Source organism: Mycteria americana, chromosome 1 (assembly GCF_035582795.1).
Source record: "Mycteria americana isolate JAX WOST 10 ecotype Jacksonville Zoo and Gardens chromosome 1, USCA_MyAme_1.0, whole genome shotgun sequence".
Classification (NCBI taxonomy): domain Eukaryota; kingdom Metazoa; phylum Chordata; class Aves; order Ciconiiformes; family Ciconiidae; genus Mycteria; species Mycteria americana.
The window spans coordinates 67,289,077-67,304,443 of NC_134365.1; the positions used below are offsets into that span (position 1 = coordinate 67,289,077).

The following is a 15,367-nucleotide window of genomic DNA, read 5'->3' on the forward strand; positions in this document are numbered from 1 at the left end:
GTGTAAAGGGCAATTAACAAAGACAACTCTTAAGCCATTCCCCTTGAGTCCCAGCTTAAAGACTTGACTGGAAGGCTTCTTAGGACCTCAATATTTGGGTGATTGAGTTTTTTCATTATCATTTTCCTTGTTAGCTTTAAGAAATAGTTTCTACCTACAGATGCTGTAAGTTAGCTCTTGGAGATGCTATTAGGAACTCTCTATAGGAATTTCCCTCAGGATAGAATTTCTATAAATTAATTTTATGGTAAGAATGAAAACAAACAAACAAAAGCTAGTTATTTGTATCATATTGTTATTCATACGTGATTTGTCTGTAAGCATAGAGCTGCAGCAGAAATTAATCTTGGATGACTTTTATATTAAGAGTATATACTCTATACTCCCAATTTTATATGATAGGTGGTGAGCTTAGTGCTTGAGCAGTTGCTGTACTATTATATGGCATTCCTTGTGCTGTCTTTATCTTCCACATTAGTCTCTTCTTGTGAGAATCAAATGTTATTCTGTAAATCAGCCTTGAAAGACACCTGAAAAGCAAGCAAACTTTCAGGTTTAATGTGCTTTCAGAAATGACCAACTTTACAGATTTACCTGATTTTGCAGTGGTTTTTAGAAGCAAGTTTTAGAAGCACCAATTTATGAAATGGCCTTGTAACAATGAAGAACAATAAAATCTAAACCCTACAGAACAAAAACTTGGGACTGGAGTAAACTAGCATAGTTCTGTTGAAACCCATAGGGCTAGCCTGGGTTATGTCAACTAAACATCTGACCTCAGCTGGGCTTTGAATTTGAGGGAAAGGTGTTATATTTTAAGGCTACTTTCCTTTTTCTATTTTAATCAAGTAAAATATATGACTGTACAGAATTCTCTAAAAAGGAAAGGATTGTTTATTATGATATTATGATCCGATTTCCTAGGAAACATGAAATACTTTACTATTCAAAGTGTTTTCCTGCGTGGGATTTTAAATACGGAAATCTGCCCTGCGGCACCTGCAAGCGTAAAAAATAGGGAGAAGAAGCATCTACCCCAGGCTGTTTGGGGGGCACTTTAACAACGGAGAGACTCTCAGGTGGATTGTAGTTGACCCTTTAACCACCCCTCTGTAAGGGAGAACGCTGCAGCCATTAGCTACTCTCCATCTCAAAAGGCTGTTGGGAAACCTTTTTCTTCAGGTGCATCATCCACACAAGGATCTTAACTGATTTAATGTTAAGCTAGAATTACAGAACTTTATATTCAACTTTTAGAATTTCCATGCTAAAATAACCGACAGAGAAAATAATGCTATCAGGGCACCTACAGCAGACTTTTTCTGTCTTGTTCTTTCCTTGAGGAAGTCAAGAGAAACATGTTTGATATTTGGGACCGGGGGATATTAAGAGGCATCTAGTGACTTTGTTTTCAGACCCTATGTATGAAAATTTGGAAGGAGCTGAATGCAACTGAAAAGGAAAGGTCATTTTTAATACAGTGTTACACACTGTCAAATCCAGTCTTAAGCTTTCTATATGCCCTGACTTCTTCACATAGTTATGAAAACAGCCACATGCAAAAGTGGGCTGGAACTGTGTTGAGAACATCCTGGCTGGTTCTGTCTGTCAGAAGAATAAAGACTTTAAAGTGTAAAAATAATAGAAAATAACAGAAGAAAAGAAGAAACACACAGCAAAGCTAAATGCATACTACTACCTAGAGGAAATGATACTGTGGAAATGGACTGAGTGGTATTTTTAGCCACAGCAGGTAGGAGCTCTTCCTTCAATTAGAAAGCCCAGATAAATTTATACTGCTACAGCCTGATGTCAGTCAAATGGAAACCTAGTAGGAAATGACAATCTCTTTCTTCAGAGGTCTTTAATTCAGCAGGTCTTCACTAGTGAGCCTCCATGCCAGGGTCTTCCTCTAAAAAGGCCACCAAAAGCAATCACAGCTTTCCCTCTGCCAGGTAGCCAGCAGCAGTCAAAGCTGAGGCCAGAGCATGGTGAAGGCAGCCTCTTCTGCCAAGCACCGAGTCCAGAAAAAGGTGCAAGGGAAAGACAGGCACAGCTTGCCTACTGCATGGGGAGCATGGGGCAGGGGAGCCTGCCCCGTTTCTCCCTCTACCAACTTCAGTTATTTTGGCTCCTGGTCTCCACCAAATGCATTCCCAGCTACAGCCTCCCAGTCCCCCCAACACTGGGAGCTAATGAAAGGATAGGGAAGCCCGCACATCATATGGGTGAAATATTTATGTGAAGGAAATAGTTCACAAATTTAAAAGAAAAAAACCTCAACACCTGATTGCATTTAATTTAGGCTTCATTGCTTCTCCATTCCTGAGGACACAGCCCCAAGCCAAGCTATACTCTGCTCCATAGTGTTTGAGCTTGGATGCTGCTCTTTTGCACCCTCTCTGATGAAGAAGCAGGTGTGGGTTGCTACATTTCTTGCTGGCTTGCTTGACTGCACAAATCATCTGAGAAAAGAAACTCTTTCTGATACAAAGCTTTTAAACATTCCCTGTAAAAGCAGCAGAATAACATCCTTCACTGTTCCTTACTTTCAGGAAACAGATAATTAGACAGATGGCAAAAAAGTCCTACTTGGTGCATCATTCCTTGGAACAGTGAGAAATCTTCCAGAAACTGGTGAAAACAATGCTGAAAAATTCCCTACCTAATCCTCAACCTGATTCTAACATGGGCCCTGCTAATATTGGAATCTGAGTGCTCAGAAACGTCTCTGGTTTGAACCTGTCAGTCTTGCAAGCTAAGACTAAGGCCATGCAATGGCATAAAATTCTGACAAATGCATTCAGAAAGCTGGGACTGTTGTAGATTCATAAGGACAATTGTAACATAAATCAGTAATACTGTCTCAAGACCCTTATACTCTGAATATGTAGAGATGTACCTAAAGTGCCAGGTAAGACTCCATACAAACGTTATTTTCTGGACAGTTCTACTTTTCAGGCTGCTTCATCCTTTGGCCTCTGTTACTGGAAAAAGTTAGAGACTGTGTCAATGTTTCTCAATCTGTGGTCCATGCATTTGTGATGCTCCATGAGATATCAGATGCTGGTCCATGAAAATGGTGAAAAAAAAATTTAATGCACAAAGACAGTCAGGATCCAGAGTTCCAAATTCAAAGATCACATATTTTACCATTTTACTAACAATTTTGCAATACAGTAAATTGTGTTTACCTATCTGTTGAGCACAGGTTTTTTTTAAACCATTACTTTTTCCAACCACTGAACTGCATTTCTATTATACAGTCAGGGTTCTTCACACAAAGGTCATCCAGTCCTTGGATTAAAATCTGGTTCTCCTTGGCCTGGCACTCTTGTAAATTGTACATGGGAAGTACAACTGCAATTAGAAGAGTACTGTAAATTGTATATTAGAAGATTGCCATTTTGGGGCTTAGATCCTCGCATTTCCAAACTGGGGAGTTTGGCTATACAGCAAATGCAAAATCCAGTTCTTTAAAGAGATGTAAGTTTCCATCAGAAGGAAAATCATCCTTATTGTGTTGTAGGATGAAGAGGAAAGAATACAAGAGACACTGCCAGTGTTTAGAAAACAGATTCCTGTCTATGGAGTAGAAAACAAGCACGTGGTCTTCCATTGCCGACAGAATACAAAGGAATTGCTGAAAGATCAGTACCATTTATTTTATACATTTTAAAGTCTTTGCTTCTTGCCCCCTCCCCTCCTTTTCCTCCCCAGGAGCCAGCTCTTTGATTTATTTATTGCAACACTCCTTAGGAAAATGTCTTGTTTAGACTCTCTGCAGTTTTACACTTGTCCTCTGAGTGGGTGTTACTTGCATGGCACTACTCAAAGGCGGCTGTGATATTGCTGGCACTGAGGGAGAGATATAATGTATTATAGGGTATTGCTCAGCTTTCCAGAATAAACATTTACTTGAGCAGAAACTGCTTTAGTAAGGTTTTAGCTTCTATATTTTCTACTTATGCTTTTTGTGTATAACAAATTTCAAAACAAAGAATGAAAAAATTTACCACCAGACAAGAGTGTACACATTTAAAGGCTAAAAGTTCTGTTCAGGCACAGAAGAAAAGTAATTATTAGCTTGTCTGTCAGGAGAAGAAAGATGTCACCACCTTTGAAATGGCATTCCAGTTTGCATTTCCTTTCTACCCCTTGTTCGAAGCAGATAGTACATTTTGGCAGGAAATGAAGAGCACAAGCTTCCTGCGAAGATAAACTTCATGACTCAATTTATATAAACTAAACCTTCTGTGAGTTTAACATTACCCTTTAGAAAAACCTGATTGAATGCTCCAGGGTGAGCAGAAGACGGATGCTGCGTAGGCTTGTGCACACTGCCAGTCACTCCCTCGCTGGTCCTCACACATCTGACTCCTCTGTCCCGTTGGGTTTGTGTCTTCCACGGGGACTACCAACACAACCACCGGACTAAGCACCACCCAGGCACAGGGGTGCAGCCTCTGTGGATGCCAGCGGAACTGCACCCACCTATACCACAGCAGGACTTCCCCCACTGCATGTGCAACCACTTTGGGCCGCTGCCGGCAGAATGTCATCTCCTGCCACAGGTGACACAGGAGGAGACATTTTGCTTTTCAGGTCTCAAGAAGGTGCCCAAATTAGATTGCATCTGCAGTCCTGGGAGGGTCCCCTGCTCTGCTAAGCACTCAGCACCACATGCACCCAAGGAAAAAATGTTTACCTGGTGTGGCCACGGTTAACCTTTTTTCCTTGCTGAGACGGTGCCCATGGATGAATTCACTCATGGAAGGGGGGCCCCTCAGAAGATATGATTCTGTGGAGGCGGGATGAGGGGGGGCTCTTAATAATTTCTGGAGGTAGGTCCCTGAAGTCCTGGGATGGCTCTGATCACAAAGGGAAGGTGAGAATAGTCTTGCAGGAGATCCAAGAAAAATACATATGGAAACAAAAGAGTTTTACTTTAATTACCTTTCAAAGCCTCATGAATGACAACATCACGTTAATTTGCTTAACAGGTAAAAGCCAACCAGTGTTGCCACCCCATGTCATTTCCACAGCAGGGCACCTTGCCTGCATTGGAAATCCTGGTTTATATTAGGGGAGGAGGAGAGGAGGTTGAGTTATATCTCAGCATCCTGGAGTCGACATGTACAAGGCTCCCTGAACGTTCTCTTGGTTTTGCATTGTGACTAGAGCATACAAGAAAAGGGAATGATTATCTAGGACTTCTCTAAGAGAGAGTCCTTTTCATCCTTTTCATCTCCAGAACCGTGGTGATCCCCACACCTACAGAGCTTTGGCAGGGCAGTCACAAGACAAGATGAGAACTCACTGCTTGAACAGTGAAATATTTGCATTAGGTTAGGAATGGCAGCCATCCCCCTTCAAAAGGTTGCTTGCTCCCATGCAGAAAAATTGATCTGAGTGAACACATCCATATTCGTTTTGCACTGATGAAGAACAAGCGAGCACCAGAGCTTAACAGAGATGCACTTTCTTTTGTGTTAAGCGCTGAAATGCTCATAGATCACAATCCTTTTTTTATTTCAGATGCTCGTTAAGGAAAACCTTAAGGAAAACTTAAGGAAAACTTGTTAAAGAAAATACATTCACACTAATATTAAAGACATAGAAGATGCACTGAGACACTGACAGAATATAGTTCAAAACACTGCATTAAGGAAGAGGAAATAACATAGTGAGTAGGTGGATCAGAACCACATGTTGCCAGGCTTTGAATTTCGGATTCATATTCTCCCCACCTCCTTCTCCCCAGTCAAAGTACGAAAAAAAAAAAAAAGAATTACAATATAATTTACAATTCAGTGAACGACTTTAATGAAAGTCTGGCCACTGCACTGTACTGTAAAGATCACTGCATGCATACCTTTTCCTCTGAGTGCCACTGCTGACCAGTAAGTTTGGTTGCTGTGGGCCCTGACTATGCAGGAGGAAAGTGTCTATGCTTGGCACGGTGGCTGATGCCTCCTCACTTACTTTAGGGCTGCCGATCTTGCTCTTTCCAAGCTTGCCTTTGCTGCGTCGGGACTGCTCATGGTCGAACTCTAAATCCTCCAGTCGCTGGGTAAGGGCAAGTTTTTGCTGGATAGCCATGCGCAACAGAGAGTTTAGGGTCTTCTTCTCATCCTCCGCAGCTGCTAGCTGCCTCTGCATCTCATCCAGCTGCGTGACGTATTCATCACACCTGGGAAAACAAACAAGGCAGAAATCTGGGGAACGAATCCAAGAACCAACCCTACCGGTGATTGCATTCCTGGGCTGCAATTACAGGGAGAGATTCACATCCAAGCTTTTGTTGGACCTAATCCTGGAAGCAGACAGCCTGAATTCTTCTGTCCCCAGTTGGAACATATTTGGACTTGGATCTGAATGCCAACACTTCTCATTCAGCAGGAGAACCTGTATCTAGAATATCAGAGTAGTCTATGACAATGCGGTATGATTCTAATGCAGATAACGAGCAATTGGAGGGAAGGTTTGGGATTATCTCCAGGTTAGACCATAAATAACAATTTTGGGGGCTGGTTCAGCTACTAAGTCACCAGGGATAAGAATGTCTACTAATTAGATAACACTATTTTTAATAGACAGTAATATCTACTTAAGCAAAATGTTACAAAAAATTATGAAAAAACCCCTGCAAGTACTTTGAACACTTGACACATCAGATTTTGTGAAATGAGAAGCCCTCAGTTGTTTGCCATTGTTACCTGATTAAAGAGGTACTATTCAGGAAACCCAACCCCTAGAAGTTATTTCACATTTACTGTTGAATCTCTTGGAGGTGTGCTCAGGTATCCATTGCTACAGTCACCTACTCCTTTTTAACCGTCAGCCTCTTTGATCGCCATGAAAAACTATCTTTTTCATTTGCTTTAGATCTCTGAGGCAGATTTTGAAATAAAACCACCTTTCTCATGATTTTTTTAGCATTTAAGACTGAATTCAATTTAGTTCTGCTTTCAACAGTGATTCCTAAAGTTAACTGGAAGAGCAAGGCATTTCAGGAGGGTCTTAGTCACTTTTTGAAGTGAAATAGCTTCAGTTTGTTAACAAGGGACCATCTAATCAGTAAGAATGAAAAATGTATACTAGTAGTGAAATGATTCACAGATAGCAGTACTGTCTGACCATTGGACATTTGTGGCAACATCCAAAAATTTTTCACGTTAAATGTTGCAGCTTTCGTCAAATCTCCTCCCCACGTGATCTGTATAAATCTAAATAGCCTTGCTGTGTAATTACAATAGTGTAATGGATGAGGATTTAACTTTATCAGTATCACTCACAGAAAACAAGCATAGAAAATAATTGTGGTTTTCCTTCTCAAAATGTGTGATGCAATAAACTTTTGAATTATTGCAAACTGAGGGATGAAACTAATTTATGTGAAACTTTAATCTTCTCCTTGGGAAACAGAAATAAAGTGTACCAAAAAATTTGTAGTTATTCTTCACACACAAACACTCACATATATATATTGCACTCTCCTTTTGAATAATTCAGGCACTGGAAGCAAAATTACTAAGTCAGCCATAGTTTCATCTACAGTTTCAGTATTATCTTTCTTCTACAGGACCTTAATAAGCATGACTGTCTCTATTCAAGCCTTGAGGAAGAGAAATATTTCCGAAATGTTGGTTGGCTTAAAGCTAACTTGCACACCTATTTCTGCTCCAAGCCATAAGATGTCTATTGATGCTTTAGCCAGTTTCTTTGACAGAGGCACCAGAATGAAATCACCATTCTGGAGATTAAATTCAATTCATTTGAAATAGGAATTACTATAATGTCTGTCTTATCGCAGTTTTAAAGACTCATTCTTGTAACCAGACGGATCCTGTATCCATCTCTCTTATTCTTTCCTGCTCTCCTCTTTGTCTAGAAGACATCTTTTTTTTCCAAATATGTTTTCTGTTGAAAATTTTAAAAAGTAACACCTGCACCAACACCTGTAGCAGAGTGCCACTGGAGGAACGAACTGCCTTGCTTCAGTATGCCAATAATCCAATTTTGGTTTTGGAAAAAGATTGGTTTTGATTGGATTGATTAGGCCTTAGGATGTGTTCTTGGTATTTAGGCATCTGCTTTGTAAAACAGCATAACTGAGCAGTTAAGAAACATAAGCTCCATGAAGGTGGATAATACTAAGGCAGACCTAGAGAAACCTGCTTTTTCTTACCTGCTATGAACAATAACAAGCTGGCCCTAGAAACCTGGAAATACTAGATGCTGTTAGCTGGCCTCATACTCGAGACAAATCTGGATATGCTAGGTGCTGTTGGCTGGCCTCATACTCGAGAGAAAAACAACCTTGTTAATATAACATTTTCCAACTGTTCTCATTAATCATATGCCCTTCCTAGAAGTCTCCCCACAACAGCAACCCCGCATTCTTGGCAGTTCACTGCAGCCTTTGGGTGGTTCCAGTCATCTGACCTCCACCACAACTCAAAGTTTCCTAGTATTTTTCACAAACACATGGTCCATTGTCTCTGTGTTTTGTTGCTCAAGCGTGCTTTTTTCTTTTGAGAAACAGTGTTCAGAAAGGTTAAACCTAAATCAGTCAAGTAAAGGCCATAATTGACTTTAAAAACTGCTGAATTAACAGCCTCAGATCTCCTTGAAGTCTGCAGCACTGAAGGTTATTCCATGTAGTGGGAGATAGCGACTGCCTGCAGCCATGGCATTTCCCTTCACTGAAATATTCCCTGCTATGTGCATGTGGGATAGAGAAGTGTTTCCAATTAAAAAAGAAAAAAGCATTACATACTTCCATATTGCCTTTTGCCCACACGTTTTATAAACATTCGTGAAGTCTCACAGCATACCGAGGAAGAAAAAGGTTAAGAGCTCCTAAGAGAGATGACTTCTGGCACGGCACAGACCACTGTGGACCGAGCAGGGCTCCAGGATGCACCAGGGCTCTGAATGGGTCTTTCAGAAGTACCCAAATAGTAGTGAATAACAAAAGTTAGGTTATGTCCTCCTGAGTCAGAGCTCTTTCCCAATTTCTCCCTTGCCCCAGGACGGGTGTAAGCTGCAAGTGACTATTAAATAAACAGCACTGTTATCTTGCTTTCTGCTGGTCTACTTATTGCCAGAGCAAAAGTCAAGGTTTCACCTATTTCTCATTTCTCTCGTCTCAGAAAGGCAGCAGACAGACACATAAGCCCACTTATTTTGTATGAACTGATCCAAGAAGCTTATATAGGAGTTTAAGGGATTTCTAGTTCCATCTATCTCTCTCGTCTAGGAATGCAAACCAAATACCAAGTCAGGCTTATGTGTAATTTAGGTAACATAAATCATAGCAGAGCTTGAGCTAAAACTCAGCGACACTGACAGTGACAGATCCCTGCTCTAGCCATATAAGCATAAATCTCTTCTGCTTATAAATGTTTTCTCATCTAGGATAGCTCCAGGACCTGACCGAACTTCCTAGTCCATCTCTTCAGCACACTTTTTTCTTTAAATAGTAATCATAAGAAAATGCCTTGATGGACGGAGAATAAAATCAGTGCATGCAGTGTCAGGACTGTGGCAATATAATAAGTAATATTTCTTGCTCTCTCCTTTTGAGTATCTCTATTTAGGCTGGGAAAGCAAGCATGTGTAGGGACTCAGTAAAATTAGCTTTCTGAATCCCTTTAGGATCCTGCTTTAAAAGTAGTTCCTTCCCTCCTTCAGCACTAGACTTCTTTTCCCTTCCTCTCCCAGGGAAACCCCTACTCTAGATGGGAAAACTAATGGTTTAAAGAATATATTTTCATTTGCCCTCTGGATGAGCGCTGGCCACCAGCCTCACTGCTTCCCACTCCCGCAGCTCCCGCCTGGGTCAATGACTCGGGGTTGGAGTGAGGGGAAACGACAGGAGGGGCAGGAAAGGCTCTCACTGTTTTTTCTGGTCTGGGACTACCAGAAGCAGGGACAAAATAAGCAGGCTAAAGGCAGGACCTGCAAATCTGGTGGGCAGAACATGGTCCTGGCATTGAACAGGAACTTCAGCTCTGCTCTGCCAACCCCATGCATCCCACAGAAAAGAAGGTTTTATATGTTGTTGCTTTATTTTTGGGGGTTTTTTTGTTTGGTTGGTTTTTTTTAAGAGAGGTGTTTGGGGAAAAGGGAGTTTGAACTGTATTGAAGACATATTCTTGACAGGTCTGAAATAAATTCAGAAAGGGATCACAAGGCTAATGAAGAGGGAAGGAGGAAGCCGTAGAGATCAGAACCACAGAGACTTTGGACTGGGAAAAAAACAGTCCCAGAAGGAAAAAGAGCAAAAGTAGAGGTACAAGCAGGACAGAAGGACTTCTGAGGGGGAGGAGAGAAGAACTGAAGAAAGAACTTAAGGAACGGAAGGAAGCACGAGGGTCAGGGGAGATCACAGAAAAAGGATGGCTCCTGCTTTCTGCGTAGGGGAGCTTTGGAGAAAAGTGTTGTCTTTACTGTTCAGACCAGAAACAGGTGTGCTGTGCTCTCCTTGTAACAGGGTATGGCCTTTATCCACTGCATTTGAGGAAGAAACCATACAGTTCAGCACCAGAATGAACATCTATTTGGGGACCAAATGAACAGAAAAGGATGGTTTATGAAAGAGAAAGGATATTGCTCTATCAAACGGCATATGAAATCATTTTCAGATCTATAATATAATTCTACTATCAGAGGGATGTTCTGCCTACAGTACAAATTCAGGAGTAAGTACCATGTGATGCAGGATAACCATGGAAACCACCGTTTTATTCAACAGAAGACTAAACAATTGCTTTTTTATGCTGAAGGTTGCTATTGTATCAACTGTTACTGCATGAAGAGTCTTACAGTCTTGTATTTTCAAACAGATTTCTCTTCCTGAACAGACATCTATAGTATATCAGCTCTCTGTCATTTAAACAAATGGTATTCCAAATGGAGTATTCAGAGTAAGTCAATGATTTGTACATTTAGGAAGAATGATTTAATTATAAAGGCCATTAGATTCCAGGGTAAGGAAGGAAAAGGAATATTTTACAACAGAAAAATCTATAGGAGCACACTAATGTGCAAGACCCTGTAGTGAATGATTTTTTAATAGCTGTGCTCAGAAAATACTGGGCAAAACTTACAACCTCAAGGGCAGGGATACGTTCCACAGGCCATGAGTGTTTAATCAGTACTGCATGGAGTTTACCAGCAGCAGTAGATGATTTGGGTGGGGTTTATTCTCTAATGACATTAGGTATTTGCAAAGTGGAAATCTATAACTTGGCCAATCACACAGATTCCCTTTATAGTTCATAGAAGAGAAACAGAAGCTTCATTGCATCCTACACACAAGACATCTAGAAAAAGCATCTAGATGAAAGGCACCCTTCAAGCCTAATTCTCACAGAAAAGACGCTGCTGTCTCCTACCAGCTTTAGGATATGCCTTAAACCCAACAGAAGTGTGTGCTGAGGATGCCCGGATAGGGTAAAGAGCATTCAGTACACCAACAACCAACAACATAACATTCCCTTTAAGTAACAACTTCTAAATCTTTGCAAACTTCTTTTGCCTCACAAGTTGATGATTTATGCTCCATGCAAGACTCTTGTTTGCTTTATGCTCGTGATGCCACTCCTCTCCTCTGGAGTTAGTCTTCCAGGTAGTCTTATAGAGTTGGTACTTTCGTGTATCTCCTAGAATAATGAGCTTGCAAATAAAGATCAACACATGCATTTCTAATACACACAACTTTGCTTTCTTGAAGAAAATCTTTAGATGCCAATGAAATCAATGGAGCTACCTTGGTTCACACCACCTGCTGAGTTGGTTCTTCATTTCCATTATGGCATTACACGTACTCTTCTGACAATGAACCTATGATGAATTTGTACACAGCACCAATGTCATGGCATGAAAATGTCCCTTCTCCTTCCTTCCCACCTCTCCCAGCTGCTGCTGCCACTGTCACTAAGCAACAAAGGACCTTAGAAGGCTGGAAGAGGCGAGATGGCACCTACATACCACAGGGAGCACTGGAGAGATGTTGGCATGAAGCATGAAGACGTCTTATCACTTACTGACTAAAGCATAAGCAAGAAATCTTCATTGTGTTTGACCATATGGGGAAAAAAGTGCCTTGATATAACAGAATAATCTCCTGAGGGTATTCATTTCCTTGTGTATTTTTGAATTAAGAATTTATTAATGAAAGTGTTGGATCTTTAAAAAAAGATTTATTTTTAGGTAACCTTTTAAAAAGCAGCTAAAACCAGAAGAACTGCTAAAGAAGGTGTGGGAGAAGGAAAGATGAGAGATGATTAATTACTGTCCTGCCAGGAGGAACTATGTTACAGAAGATAAGTGAAACTTTTATCCTATGAAGGAGAAGATAATGAATTGAATATCACAGCGAGAGAAAATAAGAATTCATGCTGGAGTGGGAAACTGCAGTGGTCTCACAATTATTAGTGCTGGATTACAGCATAGGCTGGTTGATGAAATAGATTTTACTAGTGATAAGTAAGTACGAAATCTCATGATAATGAAAACATGGGATTCTGAAGATCATCATTAACATACGATAGCTTTACATGACAGAATCACTGCATAGTTCTGAATGTGAAAATCAGCCACATAAATCTACTATTTGATTACCACTTTAAAAAGCCCTATAAATGCAAATATAATGGAAGTTGATATTGGCATTTATAACACTTCACTCAAGGTTGTATTGACATTGCTATTCTCCAGCTTTATTTTCCAAGACGCGCATCTCAGTAGCACTTGAAAGCTTGCAAGTTTTGCACAGTGTGCACTCTAAGACTCATTCACCTTCATCCAGCAAACCCCTGACCTTGCAGAAAATAATTTCTGTCTCTCCTCCTAAGCACCCAACATACACAGCTAAGTCAGTTCTCACTTAGCACACACATATTTACTTTTACAGTGCTGAGCCAGATGGTGAAACTATTTCCCTTACCTGGTTGCAAACATTGCTCTCAAGGATGAGAAGGTTGCTGCATCTTCCTTCAAAGCCTTTAATTCATTCCGTAGTTTGGTCATGGTTTCAGTCACCATTGCTTTTTCATTTTCGTATTTATTCTTCAAATTTGCTAGTGCCACTTCAGCTGTCTGAAAACACAAACAAGGATATATGCTTATGAGACAGGTATCTGATAACAGCTAAGATGCCATTTTTTACTTTAGATTTCCTTCTTCATTCGTACAGTAGAAGAAAGTTAGACCTGAGCTTCATTGCACCGCACCCTTTAATGTCTTATTTTAAGCTGTACTCCATGAAACCAGGAAAAGGAGAAAGCAGTTGAAAGGACAAAGCCAATTTTGATGCGCTAGCAACAACTCGATACCTTAAATGTCTCTGCAAAACTGTGCAGCTGTACATTGAGGACTCCGGCAAGTGAGTAAATTACTGCAGCTTAAGGAGTTGCTACCGTGTCGTTTGAGCTGCAATAAACAACCAGGTGTGTCCCACAGCCACGTTGCAAACAGGACGCACAGCATGTGAGACTCGGCCTCTGGAGCCCAGGGGGGAACTAACGTGTTTTGCCTCATGATTCCTGCCAGCTGAGGCTTTCCTTGGGCGAGGTGACTGCTAGGACCTGGCAGCTTGCTTTTATGTCTGAGCGCTGGCAATGCCTACTGTTGTGCAAAACAGCATTATTTTGGCAGTTTTAACCGCTACAAAAAAGAATAAAAAAAGTGTAAATTACAATTTTCATTTAATAGGAAAGCAAGGGTTTACAGTCATCCTTTTCCTTCATTTTTTCTGCTTCCTCCTTTCTTTTTTTAATTTCATCCCTTACATCTCTTTAATTTATTGCCCTACTGCTTTTAATAGTTACATACGTCTTATTTCTGCAAGAGTGGAACCTTCTGTTTTACCTGTGAAGTCTGGAGTCATTTTGAAGTTACTCAAAATACATAATTGTATAGAGGCTTTATACCTACTGCTGCTATGAGACATTTAAAATTATTGCCATTGAATGAGATGCAGAAAAAAAAAAGTTTCCTTTTACATTTACTCAGGGGGGGTTATGGTTGTTTTTTCAGTTCATTTAGTGCATAATAAGTTGCAGCATTTCATAGAGGCAATCAATTTCCCCTGTTGATCTTGTGGGCTCTTGATCTTGTGGGCTCTTGAGCCATCACCAGGGGAGAGAAGTGTGGAAGAACATTAGTTTAAAGCAACCAGCAAGGGGAGATGACAAAAGATGGTAATGGCCAAACAGTCGGAAACCTATTTTGAACTCAGTTTTCTGAAACTCAATACATTTCCCACTAACAATGTCTCTTAACAAAAGGACATATTACCATCTCCTACTAAAATACAACTCTATTAATTTGTGTCTGGGGAAATAGCACAGTTAGAAATGGCAGCGTTAAAATAATTCTTTTTTTTTTCCAATTGTACACTCACCAGTAATGTTTTCTCTACTTTCACACTAGTTTACATTGAGAGAAGAGATTTTAAAAAATCACTAGTAACTACCTGACATTTTAAATAGATGGATTTTTCCATGCCAAATTTTAACTCATCAGCAATACAGGTTAAAAAAATCAACCACTTAGGGATATATTCAAATAAATGCAGCTTTTCTCAACCTTGCTGACATATGCTTTGGTATAATGTAGGATGGTAGACACTACCCTACACCTTGGCAGTATAAAGCAGAACTCATCAGCTTTCTATCTGTTTTCAACCATGAGCAAAAATGTACACTCGTAAATTAACATGGAGAAGAAGGATTAACTATGTTTAATAAAACTACTTTTTTGAAGGGAAATCTAGGAAATAGTGCATCAGAGGACAAATTCATATTTAACAGATACAATTAAATCAGATTTATTTAAGAATTTTCAGGTCGCTATTGAGGCAGAAGTGATTTATGAGGGCACAGATAGACCCTATAGCACAAACGGAGTTCTCTTTGCTCCTAAGGCAGGAATGCAGGTGTCTTTGCTTTGTAAGCGAAATATAGCCCTATGTCCCTTAACCTATCATAACTCATCTTTGAATACAGAATTCATGTAAATATTTTCCTTTGTTTAGGAATGAAAGTGAGTTAAAGGTATGTGCCGCCTAATACTAGACTTCTAAAAAAATTGTTAAGTTGTTTCAGCAGTGGGATAACATTCCATGTAAACCCAATGATTTATACATCACTGAAACGGCGCACAATGATCAGACGAATCATTGTGATCCCTGTGTTTTAGTCTGGATGTCAGGGTAAGCTAAATGGACATGTAACACTACAGGATGAAAAATAAATTAGAAATATAATTTAGTTGGTGAATAAAGGTAACAGAGGAAGGGCTGTGTCAAATCTTCAAACCTTTTTTTTCTTCCTGTTAGAGTTTTCCATAAGGC

The 15,367-nt window shown here is 40.1% G+C and overlaps 1 protein-coding gene across 9 annotated transcripts in view; it reads right to left on the reverse strand.

The window, feature by feature from the left end:
- The window catches only part of BICD1 (BICD cargo adaptor 1), a 278,157-nt gene that overhangs the window by 107,338 nt on the left and 155,452 nt on the right, over positions 1 to 15,367 (reverse strand). For 3 of the 9 annotated variants that reach the window (XM_075503786.1, XM_075503777.1, XM_075503803.1), the window contains exons 6-7: positions 12,959 to 13,110; positions 5,986 to 6,193 (exon numbers count right to left, since the gene is read on the reverse strand). In XM_075503786.1, the coding sequence (XP_075359901.1) occupies positions 5,986 to 6,193; positions 12,959 to 13,110 (360 nt within the window). Of the gene's footprint in view, positions 1 to 3,898; positions 4,210 to 4,708; positions 4,900 to 5,875; positions 6,194 to 12,958; positions 13,111 to 15,367 lie in introns of those variants that run through there. The other 6 variants (XM_075503732.1, XM_075503742.1, XM_075503761.1 and 3 more) reach the window with 4 other exon arrangements.